Genomic DNA, 22,983 nt, shown 5'->3' with positions numbered 1-22,983 from the left:
TTCCTTGCCATTGATCAAGATGGTGACTGTGTAGGAGAAACATGCTTGGGGAACAGTAATCATTTGGTCTTTTATATGAATTTGGAGCACGTGAGAAACAACTGGATGAAGATAAGCAAGAGAGTTGAGGATATGGATTGGGGATCGAGTGAGGTTTCCGTGGGAGGTAGCAATGTGGGAACTGAGGCTGTGGAGCTCTTTAGATCCCCCCCACCCCACCCTGAGAGGGAGAGGGGCCAGGGCAGAGATGGATGCTAATGCTTCCCAAGGCAGAAGAGAAAGATCCAGGGAAGGACACGGAGAAGGAGCTGCCAGGAAGGAAGAAGCACCAATAAAAGAGAATGATATGAGAGTGTTCCTGTGGGGAGTTGTCCACAAGAAGAACTTCACCTCACATCTTTTTATAAAGAGATTGTTCCTAGAGAGGGATGAGAATGAAATTGGTCTTGTATACCTTCGACTGTGAAACATCCAGGATTGTGTGGGATTTTGTACGACTGGAGTTAGGTCCCTCCAAGGTCCCTAACCAAGTGATGCACCCTGAGACCACTCTTCCCTGGGACCCAGGGTCACACCAGCCACAACACTCACAGGCTCATCCCCTTCTCTCAACTGGGTGATTGTCTGACCTCAGTCTGGGCTCTGAGACTTACTTCCCCTGGCTGGTTAGGACAAGGCCATCTTGCCTCCCAGGAGGAAACTGAGGCATCTGGCAAAGGCTCTTCAGACTGCACGGGGATGCCTCCCACTTTGGAGGGCTTTTCGGGCTTCTGACTGCCGCTTGCTAGTTCTCTGCAGGTTGGCACTCTCTCTTTCCTGCATCACATTCCTAAGCGTTAACTCCAATCTCTAGTTCCAAATTAGAATCAGAGCTGAGCTAATGGGAGACAATCCCTCCAGTTCTATTCAGTCCAGTGTCTATTCTTTCCTCCAGGTCAGGCATCATTTGGAACAATGAGGTAGCCACAGAGTTCATCCCCCGCCCCCCTGGAATGTCTGGACAAACATATAATAAGAAGTTATCAGAGAAAAGAATGTAGCAGACAGACATACTCATATGTTACCGTGGACATGATCTAAGTTCCTTTCATGGTAATCTGGAGGTGCTGGGGACGAGAGACTGACACGGAACAGGTCACTGCAGGCGAGATAGTCAGGGTAGACTTCTTGGAGGAGGCAGGTGTTTCAGCCAAATCAAAAACTATATATATCGTATTTGGATTGACAGAAGAAGTTTTGTTCTGGATATAAAGACCTTCCAGAGACACATAGGAAAGAACAGGCCTACTCTTTATTTACATGGGAGAACTCAGAGTTTTGTTTTCTTAAGGAATTTGCCTTCAGACGGAAGCTTACGTTTAGTTTTTATCCAAAAACAATATAATCCTTTTCCTAAACACTCAGGAATAGAAAAATTCATTCAGTACTTCAACATCTTAACAGAACTTTTAGTGCTTTGTTTTATTTTTTATGTATATTTTTTATTTTTATAGAGTTGTAACCAAAGAAATGTGAGTAATAGATCAGAATACAGCTGTCATGAGGTGTTTTTCCACGTTGCCTCACTGTACTATCATCTTAATGGTAGTATAACCATTATTTACTTAACTTTTTTGAATATTTGAGTCTTCCCCATTTATCTGACATAAATAATGTTCTGAGTGTTTCTTCCTCCATATGGCTTTTCCTATAGTTTGGATCATTTCTTTAGGACAAACACTCCAAGTTACAGTGACTGAATGAAGGGTCTGAATATTTTTATGACCTTCCAGTAAGTCTTTTGAAAACCAAATTGGCAATATGTATCAATTTTTAGTGCTGCCAGCAACAGTTGAGGAAACCTCTTAATTGAAGCCTCGCCAGTATTAGCTACTGTAACTTAACAAAAAATCCTGCTTTAGTAAGTGAAAACAAGAGCTTTGCTCTTTTTTTTTTAATTTGCGTTTTCCCATGTTTGTTTATACCTTCTTATTCTTCATTTGCAGCCAGTCTGTTCATGTTTTCACCAGAAGCTCTAGTCCCCTTAGTGCAGAAAAATGGAAAATATGGGAGGAGCTTTTGCCAATATTGCCAGCAAACAGTATTTTGAAGATCATTTGTAGTAGTATTTTAGTTTCAGTACAAATGTATCTAAGAGCAGAGGAGGAAGTAAAACTAATAATTCTCTACCTAGCAGTTCGAGGGGAAAACAGAAAAGAAGCCTGGATATATATTGGAAACTGTGCCTTAAATGGTGCATTTAAAAAAATTTATAGTCCATATCCTTGTTACTGACTTGGGGAAGACTGGCTCCTCCAGGACCCCATTCTTTGGTCTAAATATCTTTGCAGGTAACCAGCATCCCAGAAGAGCAGATCCTAGTTGCCGTGTTCCCTGGCCTCCCCACTTCCGCAGAGCTCTTCATCCTTCCCCCCAAGAACTTGACAGAGAGGAGGAAAGGCAATGAAGGCGACCTGGAACAAGTAAGTGAAAGAAAACTAACTTGGTAGGAGACTTGCCTCCACCTCATAATCTAAGGGGACACAAAGTATTTCCAGCCAAAAAGTGAGATGAGCCCTTTCCTATGGGTCCATCAGACCGTCACTCTTTGTCTAGCACCCAGGGCTTTGGAGAGCAATCAGCCTTACCTAGAATAAACACAAATGCATAAACACTGGAGCATTCAGCTACACAGGCAAGAAGAGTACCCCTGAAGTCATTCATTCCGACAGTTGCCATTCCTGCAACTTGCTCATGTCTCCCACCCAGTGACTTGCTCTGGGGAAAAGAGATGAAGAGAGGAATTTGAGTTTCCCTATCTATTTCTGGGAAAATGTGCTTCCTGTCTTTAAAGATCCTAGTCAATAGAAGTTCTGCTTCTAGGAAGAAAACGAACTGGTTGTAAACATGTGTCTTTGGAAAGAGGTGGATTGCCTCATCTTGCTTTGACTAAGGAAGCAGTGTTCCCAAAAGGGATCGTGAATTACTGTCCTTATCAAATGCCATAGAGTTCTTGTGATCTGCGTACTAGCCTAGAAATGAAGTCAGTGGTGGTCCCATGGTTCTCCTTCTCTTCCTGCCCTTGCTGGGGTCTTAACTGGCCGTGCTTTGCTTTACCCTTCCATGCTCCTGTGATGCTAAGTTAGAAGTAGAAATAAGTGAGAAGGAGGCTGCTGAAAATCAGCGCGAATCAAACACGTTTGCTCCCATACGAGTTAATCGTTGTACAGATGTCTTCCGCATCCCTCTGCTACTCACCTGGCCGTCACCCCATCCCCACATCCATCCACAGTCCTCTGCGAGCTGCACAGGTGCCATCGTGGTCAGTTTCTCTGGAAAATGAAGCGGATCCTTTCATTGAAGGGCTGCATATTGAGATTGGCCAGATATAAATTCAGCTTCTCAATGCGTTCATCGCTTTTACAGGACCTCTTTACTCTGAAATAGGAAGTGGCATGTGCGAACTATATTTGGAAGCTAGGATATCCATCCATTTAGATAAATAGGTAATTACGGTGATGAATAGCAGCTGTGATATTAAGGCGCGTACAGCGAGATAAGAGTTAGGGACAACAGCCTCAGTCTGCCTCAGCTTCCACGTGGGAATTACACAGTGATTAAATCAATGTTACGCGTTCTGAGACTTGCTGGGGAAAAGTAAAGAGGAAGAATTATCCCTAGAAAGGAGACAGCTTCTCCTTTAATGTTTGCCTCCCATTGTCTCTAAAAGGGAAACAGCAGAGGAGTGGGCTGGGGTGTATGTACCTGCTTTAATCCTGGCAGGGGCTTCGCTACCCTGTGAATATTGCTTGTTCAGATTAAAGAACTAACGGTTGGTCGGTTGACTTTCTTTCATTGGGACCCACAACAGGTCTCTCTATGGAAAGTTATACAGGCTTAAAAGGCACTGAACTGGGAGTTGAATGGAACCGCTATGTCTGTTGTCAACTCGAATTCACTAGGTGACTGTGGACACGCCTCTCTCTGTTTCACTCTCCTCTCCAGTATAAGCAAATAATAACCAGCTGTGTCCTTGGCTTCACAGGGCTCTAGGGGCTGGGAGAGCCAAATGGATAAAAATGTTCCAAAATCCTGTCCTCTGAGTGAACGTGGTCATTTTTTGCCTATTGACCCTGGTTTCTTATTCCATGAGGGAGCACCGTCACATGACATTTCTTCCCATGCAGCCTCTCTCTCTCTCTCTCCCTTTTTTTCCTCCCCAGATTGTAGAGACGCTGTTTAACGCTCTAAACCAAAATTTAGTCCAGTTTGAGCTGAAGCCAGGGATTCAAGTCATTGTGTATGTCACACAGCTGACTTTAGGTGAGTGCCTGTTGGGATTCGTGGTGGTGGGGGTTGTGGGGGGGCGGGGGGGGATGAGTATGGTGCTCTGATATCCTGGAGAGAAAAGGGAGGAGATAGTTACCAAACACTTTTCCATAAATGCCTGTAAATGGCTTTGTGTAGTGATGGCAAAGAAAGATTAATCACATCTTTCTTGAGACTTCCTGTTAAGGTGGCGAGAAGACTTTCTTAGAAGCGGCTTTGCTATTGAATTCCTGGATGATCTTGGGGAAAAACCTACAATTTCTTTGGGCTTTGGACTTTATTATGTTTTTTATCTATAACAGTTGGGGTTATATGAGGTAGTCCTCAGGCTCTCTTAATTTCTAGGATTCTCTGATTCAGTGAATCTTGGTTGGAAGACTAGATCAAATAACTTTAAAACTCTCTTTGATTTATAATGTGTAACTCTAAGTAGAAAAAGTGACCAGCTTTAGGTGGTTGATTTGTGAAAGGATTAAAAATGGCATGTCCCATTGGGCATCCACCTCTGGCTCTCTGGGAAAACCTATGTGCTAAACGTTTCTAATTAATAAAAACTTTTCAGATGAGGAGATTCCAAATGTACCCATCCAGCAGTGTTTTACCACAACAGTATAGAGGAAGAGATTGAAACACTCCATCAGTGTTTAATCCGGAGTTCCCAATGGGCCACCTATAATCATGTTGACAGGCAACTGGGCTGTCTAAGAGACAGAACATTCAAGCCCTATTCCTACTCGCCTTAGCTGTGTACAGTTTACACAAGGAGCAGCAAGTTTCCCCAGGCAGAGCAGATCCCTAAGAAGCTGTAGATCAGGGGTACCATTCTCATCATTGAAGCCAAGCTTCCTCTGCCCAGATAGCATGCAGGACAACTGGATATAAGGATGGAGACCAGCTGGCTTCCTTTCTCCAACAGATACTCCCTCCAGCTAGTAGCTTCCAAGTGAGCAAGTCTGTTCTTTCTTCCTAGCTCCACTGGTGGACTCCAGTGCTGGGCACAGCAGCTCAGCCATGCTTATGCTCTTGTCAGTGGTGTTTGTCGGCCTGGCTGTGTTTTTGATCTACAAATTTAAAAGGTATGTGCTACCATCACTCAGTTTTAATCGTGGGGCTAGATTCATGGGAGCTGATTCCTCCTGTAACCGACATTCCTAAACTCATCCTAAACAGGTGATTTTAACTGTCCCTGAAGCTCTGCTTAGCATTGGCGAAGAACAGGAATGGTTTAGGGTCAGGGAATAAAGGACCTTAAGAATCTGAACGCTCCCCAGTTTATAATTATGTTGAGTTAGGAAAATGAGGAGTAGCCTATGAAATCAATTAATTCTCTTCAAGAGAAGTTTGAGGGGTTTTCAAACCTCACCTAAGTTTCTAAAGTAAGGTCTCAAATATTTAAGAGATCTTTTTCTACAGCTTACCACCCATTCAGGGTGGTTAAGTGGAGAAAATGCAGCTGAAATCTGGTTATGCATATATGCATACACACATATTTTCTTATCTTGTATTGCTGATATCCAACATCTGTTTAAATTTGCATGCCAAAATATACAATTTTATACTCCTCCCTATTTTTCCTGTTTCTAGAGGGAAATTGATCAGGAAAACCAAACCCCACAGGTATTCAAAAGTTATTTTTGCAGGCCAGAGGTGGGGTGATGTAATAGGATACTTATTAAAGACAAGAAATTGAAATCAATAATTCTGTACCATTATTTGAATAAGGTAATACATCTACCGAGAGATATGCTGGTTAAGAGTATGAACTCGAAAATCAGACCCAATTTTAACTTTCAACATTTGCAGCCTTAGGCAATTGAATTTGCCTCTCTAAGCCCTCATTTCCTAATGTGTAAAATGGAAAAACAATAATACTTTGTAGGTTTGCTATATGTTTTCAAGGTAGTAATATCTATATCTAGTACATAATAAAAAATCACAAAAGCTAAGCTGCTATAAATAATATGCCTCCCAAAGGCTTCTCCTCTGTTACAAATTGGCACATAGTAGGACTCAGACGTATCAGTGGCATAGAAATGTGCTTCATAGGAAGCCCGGGTAAAGTAAAAATATCATTAATTATTGTCAGATGAGTTTTGAAAGTATAACTTGGTCCTGGGAGTTTTTCTAGACGCTGAAGGTAATGCTTTTAGATTTTGGAAGAGATCAGTGGTAAAGGTGTTTCACTCTACCTCCCCCGCCCCCAGCCCCCATCAGCTCTCCTCTAGTGAATTTCTCAGGCTTAAAAACACCAGTTTTACTCAATAGACATCTCAGCATTAGCCAAAACAGCAGGAATTCTTAAACACTCTCCACTAGAAGGACAGAGTGGGGTTTACCTTTCTGTTCAATTTATAGACCAGTTATGTGAGTTCACATCCTCTTGGATCAAGATGGGTCAACCCACCTGCCATGTTCCCTTTGAAGAAGGGGAAAAGCCTTCATATCCAATGAGTGAGCAAAGATTCAGTATAGGAACAGTCTGGTCAAAGCAACACCCATTTATGGGTGTACTTCAGTTACACACAAAGCACACTTTTGTTCATTCAAGGATTTGGTTGTGGGGAAGCCTGCTGGTTGCTGGGACTTGAAGATCAATTAACCCAAATGTATCACCTTCCGGCTCCTAGACCTGCATGCTCGCTGAGGACCAGGGCCAATAGAAGTCCTGCAAAGAGGTATTCGTGTCAGGTGTCTCCAAATTAAGACAAGATCTGCCCTGTGACTTAGAAAGTTTTCTGCTGTCTTGTAAATGTTGCTAAACTCCATAGACAGTCAACTTACTAATGTCGCCATCTCTTAATGTGCAGACTTTAATACTTGAATCTATGCCAGTTAATGGCATCTCTGAATTATTCTACCTCTGTTGTCCCCAGATATCAGCCGACCCTTTGTATGTCCCTGGCAGGGAATCAGGATACAGGAAACAAATACTAGTCAAACTGGATAAACGGTTTGAGTCAATTAAGAGTAACCAATCATCAGTTACCTTTTCTTTTCTAGCCACCTTTTCTGGAAGTTTTCCTCCCAGTGCCCAAGCCCTTTGGCTGAGGTCCTTTTGGATCTCCCTTTGTTTCTTTGGTCTCCTTTCCCTCCTCACCACCTGGAACTCCAGTGATGGCTATGTGGAGGGTGCATAGCTTGCTGACAAGTAAAGGTCGGGTTCTTATCCATGATTCCTAGAGTCTCCTCTGCTTCTTTCATTTCTGTCCAATAGAACTTTCTGCGAAGATGAAAACACTCCATAATCTATACTGTCCAATACAGTAGCCACTGGTATGGTGGAAACACTGAATTTTTAATTTTATTTAACTTCAATTAATTCAAATTTAAATAGCTACAGCTGACTAGTAAACACTGATGGCACAGGCTAGGGAGAGGGTAATTCTGTTTCTGTTTCCAAACCACTGGCCATGCTGTTTTCAAACCCCAAAACTTTCTCTCTGCCATCTCCAGCATTAATTCATTAAGCCATTAATTTATTCAGCAAACATTTATTGAGCACCTGCTGTGTGCCAGGCACTGAAAACAGTCTCAAGTGTCCCAAGTAGTCACTTAATAGAGGAAGAACAGAATTATTTAAAAGAATCTTGGGGATCACGGTAACTCTATTCTCCTTCCTCTGTGAAGTGACCACATTTGATCCTATTCTTGGATAGTGACTTCTATTTTGTGATGTCTTAGTCAATATAATTAAAAATCATTTTGAGATGACTTTTATTTTCTGAAAACTCTTCCTAACAAGACCTTCTTTCTATACTGTAGGTTTGTTTTTTCTTATTATCCAAGAAAAGTTTTGAAATTTTATATTTCTTCCAGCCTTTTTTCAGTAAGGCTTTCATCACAGTGCGAAGCCTACTTTGCTTTTTCTAAATTCCTCCCACGGACTTCGAATACTTAATCATAGTTGGAACAAACAAATAAAAACTGAAATTTAGGGCTTCCATGGTGGCGCAACGGTTGAGAGTCCGCCTGCCGATGCAGGGGACATGGGTTCGTGTCCCGGTCCGGGAAGATCCCACATGCCACGGAGCGGCTGGGCCCGTGAGCCGTGGCCGCTGAGCCTGCGCGTCCAGAGCCTGTGCTCCGCAACGGGAGCGGCCACAACAGTGAGAGGCCCGCGTACCGCAAAAACAAAACAAAACAAAACAAAACAAAACAAAAAACCCTGAAATTTATATAGGTGACTTGGATTGATCCATCTTACTCCTCTTATTAAAACTTACATGAATGTATAGCCCAAGACGTGCCTCTAAATCTCATTTCCCACCTTTCTTATCTGCAAAAGCGGGGTTTAGTCTTGACTTATTGTCTCAACGGTCCTACAAGTGGATGTGTTAAGAAATAAAAAGCAATTTGAAAAAAATTTTAAATGCTGCAAGTTGTGACATAAAATTCATTCCCTTCCAACCATCTATTAAAAATATTGAAAAAAAATGCCCGTTTTCAGAGATTAAAATAAAGTGAACAGTCTTTATAAGGGCAAATGGATCCAAATCCTCACAGGTATCAATCATTAAAAAAGCAGGAAAGGGGAGGCAGTGACCTCTGGCTACAGCTCTGAAGTACCCAGACTTGTGTGATCAGGAATGGTTTGACTGCCCCCAGCACCTAATAAATATTACAGTTGATCCCAACGTTCATGAGTAATATGTACTTTTATGATCAGAAGAAATCTAAGTCGTTAGGCTGCCTTTCTATTTAGATAAGAAGAAATTAAGGGCCAGCGTGAAATTTTAATTACACACATTTAGAGGAGCCTGCGGCTTGCTGCCTCACATAGAATCTCTTCACTTAAGCTTCTTGTAAATTATAGTAAGCAGGTTTAGACCAGTAGGAGTCAGGAGGACACCTCCCTTAATGTATGGAAAGCAGCCATTAAAAACACGAAAACTGGACATAAATGAAAAGTAGAAACTGTCCATGTTTTAAACATATTTTGGGATCTTTCCTTCCAAATTAGCTATGGAAGACCTTGTTAAATGCCTCACATTCTACCTCATTGTGGGGTTGGAGTAGGGAAGGGAATGTAGATGCTTGAAGATACCACTGGTTGGCACTAGGGCAACAGAGTGATTCTGCACAGAACATTCTGGTTTGGGGTAGGTGTCAGATGTCTCAAGTTTTAATAACATCTATGCCAGTAATCAGCTTCATGAAATGTCTGGACTTCAGACCCATTTCCCCATCATTTAATGAGGTAAGAGAGGGCTCTTCTACCTGTAAAATTCTAAGATAAAAGTGTGGTCTTTTTGTTTGAGAACATAATATGTGAAAATAGAAAGAGCATAGGCTTTGAGGTCATTTATTCATTTATTTGGCAAATACTGAACGTAAACCACATACCAAGCACTGTGCTAAGTTAAGTGTAGAGCAGTGAAAATGGAAAATGTAGACCTTGCAGACACGGGGCTTTTTGTGGGAGAGAAAGACAGAAAACAAGTCCACACACATAGCCTATTCCGTCACCCTAAACCAACACCCTATTCGTTTCTTTCATAGACCCATCCCATAATTACATATTTATGATGGGAGAGAGTGGGTGGTCAGGAGAGGCCTCTCAGAAGTGACATGTAAGCCAAATTCTGAAGGACACCGTCACGAGAAGAGTAGAAGGAGGTGTGTTACAGAGGGAACAGTTGATTCACCCCTCGTCCCCAAGGTGGGGACAAGTCTGATGTATCAGAATCTTGAAACTCAAAAGTTTGGGTTTCAGACCAGCAGCATCAGTACCACCTGGGAACTAGGCAGAAACGAAGAATTTCAACCCATCCAGTTCAGGCCTATAGAGTAACAAATGCATTTTAACAAGAACCTGATGAGGCATAAGCATATTGAAGTTTGAGAAGCGCAGGATTAGAAGAAGTCAGAGGAGGCTACAGAAGCTGGAACACAGTGGGTCAGGAGATGATGGAGATGGGTCAGGAGATGAATACTCCAAGCAGATTTCAGTTTGAACCTACCTGCTCCTCCTACCTCAAGTCTGTATGCCTTGTTTCCAAACCTCCTACCTTTGTGTCTTTGAAGGAAGTTATTTAGCTTCTCTTAATCCTTGCCTTAATCCTCTCCACGATCCTAAAAGAAAGCTATTGTCATTCCTATTGAACAGATGAGGAAACTGACTGTGGAAGTATTTAAGATGCTTGGTCCATGGATGGTGTTCTAAAAATGGTGGCAATGGCTATAAGTCTTTCATTTCTTGGCTATTCGTAAAGAAAACCAATGTGAATTGACGAAACTGATACAAACTTAGAAAAAGCTGTGTTTTCACTATGATACAACCTCATGAGTCTCAAAGGCCAGCCCCTTTGTAAACGTAATAACTGGTAAATGTTTTAAGGGTTTTAGTGCACACTTGGTTGATAGCATTGCCCTTCTGTTTACACCTGCTGATTTTGTGCCTCAGAAGAAGGTGCGTGTCTCCGGGAGTTCTGTGGCTTACATCTCCCCTGGGCATCTGGGTCTCTCCTTGTGTTCATTGGCCTCATGGGGACAGTATCTGGGTGGCCAGCCCCTTTCCCTGACATTGGTCCTGTAAATAGCTTCTTCCTCCACCTTAACACCCAGGATTTCCCAGTTGCCCCAGTCGGGCATGCCCCATGATCGTAATCTGATTTTGCTCTGCCCCATGTAGGAAAATCCCCTGGATTAACATCTATGCTCAAGTCCAGCACGACAAGGAGCAGGAGATGATTGGGTCAGTGAGCCAAAGTGAAAACGCCCCCAAAATCACACTCAGTGACTTCACCGAGCCCGAGGAGCTGCTGGACAAAGAGCTGGACACCCGGGTCATAGGTATGTGTGCTGGTGTCACCAGGCTCCTGAATCCTCTGTTCTCCAGACCCTGAGTCAGCCAGCCCATGTGGCCTGTCCTTCAGGCAGAACTAGTCTGGAGGGTGGGGGAGAAACCAGTTGGCTACAGCGACATAATCATGCTTTAAAGTGTCCGCCACCTCTGACCACCTGAAATTGGCAGAACTTTCTTCTCTTAGAAGTAGATCTAGATCAAAAGTGCTGGAGTCTGAGTGGGACAGGGATGAGGCCAACTATTACTGTTGGACTTTCTCTTTATTTTTTCTATAAAGCAAAAGCATTATACATCCCAATAATTACGTGAATAGGAACTCTGCCATCAGATAGCCCTGGATTCATTTTCTTGCTCTACCAGTCTTCTAGCTCTGGGACCTCTCTGTGCCTCATATTCCTCATCTGTGAAATGGGAATGATAGCATCTGCCTTCTAAGATTGTTGTGATCATGAAATGACATATATCATTAGCACAGTGTCTGCTACATAATACGTGTTCAATACCTGTTGGCTGTTAGTATTGTGATCAGCAGAGTATAAGATGGCAAGGTATTGCCCCTACCTTGTGTGCTGGGGTGGGAGATGGCAAACGTTAAACATAGGTAAGATAAGCCAGTGAACTGGTATGATAGACACCCAGGTGCCCTATTGCATAAGCACACGTTAAGGTGGCTTGGTATTTAGCAATAAAGAAAGCACAGACCCACGCCCTTGTGACAGGTACATCCTTACCTCCCTCTGTCTTCTCTCCCCTGCAGGAGGCATTGCCACCATTGCAAACAGCGAAAGCACAAAGGAGATCCCCAACTGCACTAGTGTTTAATACCAACAAGCCACGTGGTCAACCATCTTTCTGACTTTTTATTTCTGATGGTTCCTATTACACTTATTATGGAAAAATGAAAATGTCTTTTTTACCTTTTGTTTACCAAGGGCCCCTTCATAAATAGCAGGCAGACGCTTCGCTTTGGGAGGCGAAGGCATTCGTAACTGATTAAAATGAGACACGAAGAATAAATGGCTGTATTTGTGCTAAGGGCAAAGGATGCATCTTCCCATGGCTTTCTTGCTTCATTCTGCCATTGATAGCGCGAGGAATCTTGTTTTCCTTGCGGTCTTTCTTTTTATTTTTTAAGTTGGGTTGGCTTTCCAGTAACCTCCCATCCTCCCCCCCGACACAAGCCCAAATCACCAGTACCCGCCTCCTCCCTCCCAGCACGCACCTAAAACGTAAACCATTTCCCAGTTAGGTCTGCAGGAGGAAGGTTGGTGGGGAGTGAGCGTAGCTGCAGGAAGCGTGCACACCTGTCGGAAGAGGCCCTGCCCCGTGCATGTCCATTGCAAGCTGCAGATGGCTTATTGTATATAGTTACAATGTAAGTAGCTCTTTATTTCCTGAGAAATAATTTAATGTTTAGTAAAAAAGAAAAAAGAAAGATGCGTCTGTTGGCTTATGCACTCACCTTCAGAGCTGACCCACCCCCAGGCCTGCTTGACGCTGGGTTCTGGATGCTCTCCAGTTGTCTGTCACACTTAACTCTCACATCTCTGTGTCCCTGCCATCACTGGTTTCTATTTCTGTATATAAAGGGGGGAGGGGGGAGGGCTTCTTTGAAACGCCTAGCAAAGGAAGGACGAGAGAGACATCATAGAACCTGGGTGTTTTTTTTGTCCCATCAGTGATGTGAAAGAAGTTGCCAGAGGAAGCCCACTACAGACTTCAAACTGAAACCCATATGGGGAAACAAGGCTTCCCCTCCAAAAGGATGAGGTTGAGGATAGCTATCGGCCTGAGGTTTTCTCTAAAGAAGCCAGGCAGTGGATCTAAAAAGATGACGTTCTGTTTTCCGGTTGGATTCCGTGGAATTGAATAATGCTTATGGGGAATTCTCTGGCTCTTCTTACCCCAGAAAAGTCCCTTGGGCACTAGGTTAAGCCCAGTGAGTGCCTCAGCCTGGGAGAAGTTAGAGGTGGGAGGGAGTTGGCCTTCGTGGGATCCTGTGACCCTGCAGACCCTGCAGGCCCCAGAGGGGTGCAGCCTCTAACGATCTTAGTCAAAGTTGATTCTCGCAGAGCTGTGCCGCTTGCTCGTCAGATGTACACAAGTACACAACTTCCTTAAAGTCAGATGTCTACCTTCAGTTCCCTGAAGGCAGTTCTAGCATCTGGGGCGAGTGACTTTCAAAGCCAGTGTTCTCTTTTCCTGCACCCCAGCCCGTTCACACGGTTCATGTGTCAGTTCTTTTTAGGAGGGTCACTTTAAGCCATGCTGTAAGCATTGTTTTCTTTTCAGGATCAGCCTGAGCGTACTTGTTTTATAAAAATGATACACTGTATATATATATATATATATATATATATATGGGAGAAAAGGCTGAATTTTTTACCTGTTCATTTTTGTGGGATATTGTTCACATCCTTCTCTGTGAGACCCTGAGAGAATGTGACCTTGAGAAATCGGACTGGCTACATCATAGATCAGAATTAGGAATATTTCTAAAGATCTTGCATTTTCGTTTCAAGGGTTAAATGGGGCAGACAATTGCAATACTTGTACTAAACACTGGAATACAAATGCATGAGTCATATCTATATATACAGTATATATACATATACTGTTCTTGGTTTTATCGTTCCATTTGAATATTTCTACTGTAAAAAAAAAAACAGACAGTGGTTTTGAAATTGTTGAAAATAAATGTATTTTTGTACATCAAAGCTATATACCTGGCTGGGAGTTCTCTCTCTGGGCAGTTGTCTTGATCTGTTGTATTATTCGACTATGGCTGCAACAATGCTCCATGGGAGAAAAAAAAAAAAAAAAACGACTAGCTTATGACAACATATGTTGATGTTTTGCTTGTGAGTCCTCAGGTTGGCTGTGATTTGGGTGAGCTCCGTTGAGACTGACCAGGCTCTCCTGGGCTAGGAGTTTGGATGCAGGCTTCAGTTGTTTGAAGTCTGTTCCACGAGTTGTCATCATTCTGAGACCAGCAGCTACCCAGGGCATGTTATTTTCATGGTGGATTACAGAATTCCAGGTGAGGCCAGCAGCATACTCTATCCTCCAAGGTGTGGCTCAAGATGGCCCCTCTATTTACTGTCACTGACGTTCCATTAACTAAAGAAAACCATATGGCCATGTTCAACATCCGTGAGCTAGGGAAATAGACTCCGGGGCAAAGCATTACTAAATTACATGGCAAAAGGTGTGGATATATAATTCCAATCTACGGAGGGTAAGAAGAATTGAGAACAATAGTTCAACCTCTTCTACCTACTCAGCTTCTGTGACCCCCATGGGGAACTTACGTTAGATGGCCCATTTGAATCAGTATCCAAGTTTCCCATCTCAAATGAGCAGAAGTCTTGGTGACCCCAAGGCCTTTGAGTTCGACACAAGCTCCCAGTGAGTGGTAGAGGTGGGACTCCAACTCAGGTCTTAAAGATTTCAACAGGAGAAATGAAAAGAGGAGAGGAAACCAACATGACATATATCCTTTTTTTAAACCTTTTTTATGCTGTTTGGTGCATCAAACCAGCAACAAATCTCCTTCCTACACCAAGTAAGGAATTTGGAAGGAGGTGTAACTGGCGGTCTTGTACATTAGCTAATAATGGAATGTGAACTAAGTGCCTAGAATGAGGGCTGCAAGTTAGAGTTTTAATAATTTATTGTTCAAAAGATGTGATAAATTTCCATGGATCCCAGAAACCCAAGAAACCAGAAGTTTTGGTCAATAATTTGCTCCCATATTTTGGATACTGACTGACTACTCTGGAATCATATTTTCTGAACTCAGTTGAAGATATAGGATTAAACAAAGGTGGTTTTCTTTCAATTTGTGAATGTATTTAAAAATCGTGTATTGTTCTTGATATAACTTTTCTTGAGTTATACTCACCTTTTAAAACAATTTACATTATGTAAGTACCTTCCTCAAAGATTGAGAATGTCACATGGTACCTCTAAAAGAAGCAGTGAGTTTTGGGGTCGAACGCCAGTGGTTTATAACATAAAGTGCCTAGACATCTTTAAGGGATTTTTAATGGTTTTGAACTTCCCCAATACTGTGAAGTGTCTAGTAGTCCTATCCCAAGTCAAAGGAGAATTCGTTTTTGCTTTCCATGAGATCTGAGTTCTTCCCATGTTAATTTTATGTCCCGGTTGATAAAATTGCTCCACCAGAGTAAAGAGGAAGAAAGTGAAATAAAGTGGTAACACAGTGTGAATCAGTTGGTTCATTTGGGCAAAGTCATGCTATGCATATAGCCTCTGTATCCACCACCAGCATAGGCCTGTCAGATTTCTCAGTAGAAGGCAGGCAAAAGCAGACGGCAGAGGGTGTGATTGGCTTTGTAGCTAGTTCTCTGCAGGGTCTCTCACCAGTGTTGAGGACAGTCTGCATCAGAACTGTCTTCTCTAAGGCAGTTCTAGACCGGAGAAGTAAGCTTGCAGAAGTATTCTGGGGCTAGAGCCCAGCTATCAGCATCATAAGCAGATTCTCTGAGGACTCTCATGTGTACTAAAGTACAAGAATAACTGCTCTATCTGCCACTAAAATAGTTCAGGGAGAGTTACAGGTAAAAGTCACCTCCCCTGGCTCCTGTTACCGTGATACAAGGCACGTTAATCTACAGAAGTGAGAACAGCTTCCAGATTTGCTCATTTCCTCCTGGGCAACAGCTGCGACTGTGGGAGAGTCGCCCGATTGAGTTACCTAAAACAAATCACAGTATGAGTCAGGGTGGTGACGGATTGTGCCTTGGAACAAGTATTAAGCCAGGAATTAGGAGATCTCTGACTTTTAGCAAGTCGTTCTAGACCACAGTTTCCTTATTTGTGAAAGGAAAACGCTTTATGACCTGCCTTACCGACTAGTTCTGATTTCCAGAGACGTGAAAAGCATACTGCCAATTCCAAAATTATAGAGAGATGACTAGTACTTAGGAGTACTTGAGAGAACCCTCTTCTGTAGAGGGATAAACTGAGACTCAGAGAGGAAAGTGATTTCCCTAAGGCTACACAGCAAATTAGTGCAGAGCTGAAGATAGAATCCATGTCCTCTTTACTGTAGGGCGGTATTCTTTCTACCACGCACCTCCCCAGCAAATGCAAAACTGATTGGACTGCCCATCACTGAGAGTCAGTCGAGAGCCTGATGGATATGACAACGTGGCCCCCGTATTTACAATGTCCAGGACGCTTTAGAAGCTAACTTCCCGAGTGGGCTCATCATTCAGTGGCTCACGACCCTCCACATGCCATTGCCCTGCTGATGCACTGGTCTAGTTGCCCATGACCTGATGCCCACACTTCCCTCACTGGACCGAAATAAGGCTGCTCAACAGACAGCTGCCAGACCCCAGCTTCACACACCGTGCTGCTCTCCCTTCAAAGCATTTGGCCTTGTTCAGAGGGAAGAAGGCCAGAGAGCAAACATAAGCAATGGGAACGCCTCATCCTGACTCACACCCCAGATCCTGCCAGATTCTCTCGTCCGGTCCAGTGGTACTGCCAGAGGGGCCATGTAGTCCAATGATTACCTCCCAAAGTGCTACTGCCTCTCGCTGTCCCTTAAACTTAGTTTAATGACTGCTAACTTTACAGTAGCAGAGTTAAATTGCTCTTTGCCTCTGTGTTTTCAGGCTGTATATCATTATGAGATACAGGTTCATTCAGAGAGGAACCAGTGGGACATCGTATATGAAAAACAAAAGAGAGCCTCTGCTAGTGTTCAATTTACTTGGAGACTCAGATTCTCAATAAAACTCGAGTGCACTGCTTTTTTAATTATCTGAGGCCCAGAGGGGTAAAATGACATCATCAGGGTCCAGTTTCCCATCTATAAATTGAATATAATGACATCAACCTCACAGTGTTGGAACCAAGATCAAATACGGTAACTTGGATAAACCCAAAATAACTAGACCTTGACAAATAATGAATTGAATCTCAGAAGCTCTAGTATTGTGCTAGATCCTTTTCCTCCGTCCTTCCTGGCCTCAAGTTCTAAAAAGAATTCAGAATTACTTGACATTACGTCTCCCCCATCTGGAAGAGATTTTTGGTTAAAATCCACTGTTTACACCTTGTTCCCAAAAGTCACTGCTTACTTTATTGCTTTTTGTTGTTGTTGTTAATATAACTGATCTAATTTTCCTTGGGTCGTGTGGAGGGGGCAAGAAATGGACACTTGTAATCAGGGCTACCAGAAACGCCTCATAAAATTAAAGACTGGAGGCTCTCAGGTCCTGAACCATGCTCAGCCTTGCTGAACGTGGCGATGCCCTGCAGAGAGCCACGCTACTGGACAGAAGCAGTTCGGCCTTGCTTGTTTATGGTTTTGGCTCCTTTATAACATAACTTGCTTCTTATATACACTCTCTTCTCATACAAAATTTTTGTGATGTACATTTCCAGGTCCTGGGGTTCCTCAAAGCCTCTCTGAGGGTCACTGACTTGAGTTCCTTTATCTTCATACATTGAAAGATAATCAGATAAAACAATTATTTGTAAAAATATACCTTTTATGTAGATGGACGTACCAAGGAGATGGTTTCTTGCCTTCAACTCTGGTCACAGCTCAAGGAGAGCTCTTTCAGAGAGTGAGCACAAGACACATACTTTACAAAATGTCAGCAAAAACAGAAGAAGATAGATCATGACAGGCACACATGCCGTCTGTCATTATGGCTTAGTCTCCGGAGAACAGAGCTGTTTGCAGCCATTGGAAATTAACTAGATAAAGTGGGACCTTCAGTGGTTTGCTTCTGAGAAAGTATGTGGTCTGTTCCCTGAAGAACAGAGACTTCTTCTGCTGAGGTGTCTGTGCCGAAGCATCCCAGGTGCTAAAGGCTGCCGGGCCCCAGGGGTTTCTCCCCACAAGAAGGCCCTACTTCTCCTTCCTGGAGCCTGTCCCAGAAGCTTCTAACTACAAGGCAGGCTCTTTTGTTGCTTATTCTCCCTTGCAAAGGGGTATCGCTGCCCATGTTCAGGAACTGGCTGCAGTTAGAAATGTGTCCAAGCGTGGTAGAGGGGAAGAAAAAGGAGGTCATGCAGAAGCAACAGAGACAAAACAGAATTGCTTTTCTTGTCACTAATCTGTCTTTCTCAGTTTCTAGGTAGAATCAGCTGGGAAGCACATAATTGTTTCCATAAACAACACACCTGGTCCTTGGAAAGCCAGGATGGTTTTCTTTTGCTGACCTTCCAAAATCTTATGGTTCAATTAGAGAATTGCTAGGATTCTTCCATTGGCAGCTGGGACATTCTGAGGGTGGTGTGTCAAGGGGAAGAAGAGGGGAGAGATGAGGCTAGAGAAATACAGTTAATCTTTGTCAATTACAGAGCTCTCCTTGACACATTCTTATTTCAACCTGTCAATTTCAGATTCTCCTCTGTGAGGGGAAGATACAGATGCTCCCCAGATTTCTAATCTATTTATAATGGTAACAAGACAACTCTAGCCAGTATGTGCTCATCGTGAGCTAATCATCCTCTGCTATGCCTTGTGCCTCCTAATTAGTGGCACGTTGGTTGCCTACTGATCAAGTTGGAGCCTCATCCAGGCGATAGGGAGGGCAGGTAGCGGGAGGAAAAGCTCCGAGTCCAGTCGAGCTCAGATCTTGGCAGGATTTCTAACAACAGGTGGGCTTCACAACTTGCCTTGAAATGTATCCCTTTTAAAGAGGCAGCCGCTGCTTCCATGGGTGCTAACAGGAACATGGCAGGTCTCCAAACATGGGTCTCCTTTCTGTCTAGGAGCTTTCCATAGCAAGATGCTGTCCTTCCAAAACCTCTTGGCTCAATGATATAGACGCAGCAAGTGACATCAAGTAGAAGAAAAACAAGTAGGCACCTGTAGCTGAGAATGGGGCAAGATACTTTTCATTCATTTAAGAAATATTTACTGAAAACCTGCTCTCTGCCAGGCTCTTTTCTAGACAGTAGGACTATATCAATGATCAAAACAAAATTTAGTGTAACCACATCTTTTTTTAATCCAAACTGGGACACGGTCGGGGGTAAATGGAGCACTATTAATAATTACTCTGGGAAAACAAGCATGACACAGGACTGTGTGAAGCAAACCAGGAGGTAGGGTCACCTTAACATAAAATTCAGAGGGAACGTAAAATCAGAGATGTGTCCATGTTACATTTGCCTTTGAATTGTTTTTTCCCTTTCAATCCCCTACCCATAGATGGAAATCCAATTCTCTGAGCCTAAAAATTCTTTACGGCTATCGCCTACCAGCTTTGGAGGATTTGAAGGCCTCTCACTGGGGTGGTGAACTCGTTCATAGTCAGAGGTCAGTGAGCATAGCTTTGGATGGTTTTTAAAAAGATATTTAAAATATTATATCAATTAGGATTTTGGTTGCAGAAAACAGACACTGATCTTGGCTGATTCCAGCAAAATGGAATTTACAAGAAGGCTATCGGGAGCCCACAGAATCAACTCAAGTTTGGAGACCATAACTTGGAAAGAAGCAGGAGCTAAGACAGATCTAGAAGGATCAAGAAGCACAGGAGTGTTTTCTGGGCAGATAGCATCTTACCAGGGAACTCTTCTCGAATGAAAGAATGTCAGTCATTTCTTCTATCCTCATGTTACTGAAGATGCAAAATTCCAGATAAATTTCCTAACTGGTAAAGTTTAGGGCACATGCTCACGGCATGGTACAGTGAGTATTATGGGCTGAATCCTGTCCCCTCAAAATTCATGTGTTGAAGCCCTAACCTCTAGTACCTCCGAATGTCATTGTATTAGGAAATAGGGCCTTTAAAGGGGGGTGTTTAGGGTGGGTGCTAATCCAATCTGACTGATATCCTTATAAGAAGAAAGTAGGGCGCAGACACCCACAGAGGAAAGACCACGTGAAGTCATAAGGAGAAGATGGTCATCTAGAAGCCAAGGAGAGAATCCTCAGAAGAAACCAACCCTGCCGACACTTTGATCTCTGACTTCTAGCCTCCAGGATGGTGACAGAATACATTTCTGTTGTTTAAGCCACCCAATCTGTGGTCCTTGTTATAACAGCCTTAGAAAGCTAAACGGTGAGATAACTATCTGGGGGGATAAGGCTGTATTTCTCTGGCTTTTCAGACGGGGGTAGAGGCATTTGGATTTACTGTTCCACTTAGATTACGTACACTCGGAGAAAAATGATCCCTCCACCACCACCACAGGAAGTAAGTGGTTGGCTATGAAGCCACAGTGGATTCTGGACAGAGAGTGAATGTCCACTTCAATAACCTTTCAAAGAAGTTTTGAAATCACTATTCTTACAATCTTTATTGAGCACGAACTAAGAAACTAAGTGCCTGGTAGTATGTTAGGTGGTTGGAATTTCAGATATGAATATACGACCCCTCTCCTGGCCTGGTAGAACATTCTGCAAGTACTCAATTTTCTATCACACTTCTTTGGGGGACAAAGTGCTTTGATAATTTAGAGACAGTTAACAGAGAGATGTATAGGGATGATCCTTCCACCCAGAGGAAGGATGGTGGTAAAATTTAAGGAAGAATTTGCAAAGGAAATGGCATTTACACTGGGCATTAAAAATGCTGGAATTTGCTCACACTTTTTTTTCATCTAGCATCCTTCCTTTCCTTTCTTTCTCGGGCAAAGTGATAGAGCTCTAAACGTTGAGGCAGTGGCAGAACTGGAGGATGAATGGGAATGGGGGAACGGTGGGAAATGGGCTAGAAAGACAACTATGAAATAACAAAAAAAATCAGAGATTTAGAGTTAGAAAAATGTTGACCTTATTTGCACAGGGTAGTTTGTATTTTCTGTATGACTCCAAATGTTTATGATGAGCTTGTGTTCATTTCATAATTGAAAAGAATAAAGAAGAAAGTAAAGGTCACATCAAATGTTTATAATGGTTTTCCAGATCTAGTGGATTTCAGGGTATTTCATTAGAGTCCTTTTTAATAAACCTTAAAAAAAACCGTAAGAGATTGTTCTGCAATACTGATTATTAAGCATAGTTAAAATAAGAACATTCATAGGTCAAAGATGGACAATAATTTCAAGAGACTTGTAGCAGAATATCTGCTAGAGAATGGTTTATTGGCCTTTATAAATGGAAAAAGAAACTAATTACTTAGGTCTTTCCCAATGAGTGTTAAAGATACAGGAAATCATTACTCAAGGTTCTTGGCAAAAGAAATTGCTCTTACCTTGCTCTCTACTACTCTTTTGTTTTATTCCTTTCGCAAAAGCAGATAAACTTTTTTGTCGAGCACTTTTGCTGGCAACATCCCATCTGTAAGTAATTTGCCATTGTTAAGGTTGGAACTGAGCAACACCAATTAAGGTTTTAAGTGGTCATCAAACACGGTGAGAGATTCTGCGTGAACTGTCAGGTGAAGAACTCAGCTTGAGGAAGGCATTGCCTGGTGCTGGAAAACATTTTAAACAGAAGGGAAACTTGGACCAAATTTCTCCCCTGAGCTTTAGCACCCACCTGACCCTGTGATACAAAGGGTGACGGCTAGAGCTTCAGAATTGGAACTACAGAAGTCATGGACCTGGATGCGACCACCCACGTGAGACGCCAAACAGGAGGTGAGCACGTTCAAACTAGCCCCACCAGCTTTGGAAGGTAGGCTGCTCTTTAAACAATTTTTCATTTATAGTATTTTTTATGAGTGTTTATCAACGTATCATGCAACTTTCCTTCATTCAAGTGAAGGCTGTCCCACTCTGAGCTCTCAGAATTCAGGGATCACGTCCCACCCCGGACTCAGCTAGGGCATTGCCTCCACGTCTGGGGGCAGAATCATGATGTTATCAGAAGGATTTAGCCTTTGCAGGGCTTACGTCTTGGTTCAGTTCCAGCTTCTGCATTTACTCCCTGTGTGGTCTCGGGTGAGTCTCTCATCTCCCCAAGCCTCAATTTCCTCCTTTGTCTTATGAAGAAAATAAGATAGAAAGCATGGAGCTTATGATAGGTTCGGCATAAATGAGCATTCCCTCTGCCCCCCACCCTTCTTCTGTGCTTTCCTAGGACACCTGTATGTCAGGGCACAGAACTCCTTGCTAAGGAAGAGGCAGCACTGGAAGGCTCAGACCCCCCAAGCAGTGTTCCTCGGCCCCCTCGGCCATGGGGGCTCTACTCCAGCCCGGTCATCCACCCAGAGCTGCCTCCCCTCCCTTGTGTAGGAAACAATGAAAAACAATTAGAAAAGACAGCCACTAAACCAATCCCCGGCCCGTGAAAGTTTACACCTTTTCTTTTGTCGAGTCGCAGAAAAGAGCCAAGGTATCAATAATTTTGTAGAGGCAAACTGAGGGCTGGGACAGTGAAGGAGATTAGTGGCCTGACCGGTGACGTTGCTGGTGGGCTGTTGGAGGATGAATGCTGCATTGCTAAACGCAGCCATGCCTGCCAGTTGAACAGCTCCTTTGCTTTATAACAAATCCGAGACCAAGCAAGGTCCTTCCGGGAGCCTATCATTAACTTTGCTGTTATGGTTATTATCAACAATGTGCCAATTTTCCTGCATCTTTTAAAATCTTTCAATTATGGCATGCTAAGTTTTTTTTCCCTCTCCTTCTTTCTCCTGGCCTCTCCCCTACCACCCCCCTCAACCTTCTTCCCCAAATGCCAAGGTTTCTTTTCTTTCCTCCTCCCAAATTGTTCTCCTTAGAAAAGAATGGCCGTGACAGGGCTGAGAACTCGGCAGGATTTGGCATCTCTGACTGAGGAGAAAGAAATATTTGTATATTATTCAGCATCCTCCAAGTTATTCATCAGAAGTTTCATTTTTCACTAAAGTCTTTTCCTTATCTTAAAGCCATTGACATGAATATATATCATGAAGTTAAAAAGACTGAGTTACACTTCACTG

At 43.0% G+C, this 22,983-nt stretch overlaps 1 protein-coding gene across 2 annotated transcripts in view; it reads left to right on the top strand.

Moving 5' to 3' along the window:
- The window catches only part of SORCS3 (sortilin related VPS10 domain containing receptor 3), a 583,956-nt gene extending 570,122 nt beyond the window's left edge, over positions 1–13,834 (top strand). For both annotated transcript variants that reach the window (XM_067709471.1, XM_067709472.1), the window contains exons 23-27: positions 2,331–2,462; positions 4,203–4,302; positions 5,279–5,384; positions 10,940–11,100; positions 11,871–13,834. In XM_067709471.1, the coding sequence (XP_067565572.1) occupies positions 2,331–2,462; positions 4,203–4,302; positions 5,279–5,384; positions 10,940–11,100; positions 11,871–11,935 (564 nt within the window). In that variant the 3' untranslated portion in view covers positions 11,936–13,834. The remainder of the gene's footprint in view (positions 1–2,330; positions 2,463–4,202; positions 4,303–5,278; positions 5,385–10,939; positions 11,101–11,870) is intronic.
- The last annotated feature ends 9,149 nt before the right edge of the window (positions 13,835–22,983 follow it).

This window comes from Pseudorca crassidens, chromosome 16 (genome assembly GCF_039906515.1).
Source record: "Pseudorca crassidens isolate mPseCra1 chromosome 16, mPseCra1.hap1, whole genome shotgun sequence".
NCBI classification, from domain to species: Eukaryota; Metazoa; Chordata; class Mammalia; order Artiodactyla; family Delphinidae; genus Pseudorca; species Pseudorca crassidens.
This window is presented reverse-complemented; position numbering and strand designations above follow the sequence as displayed.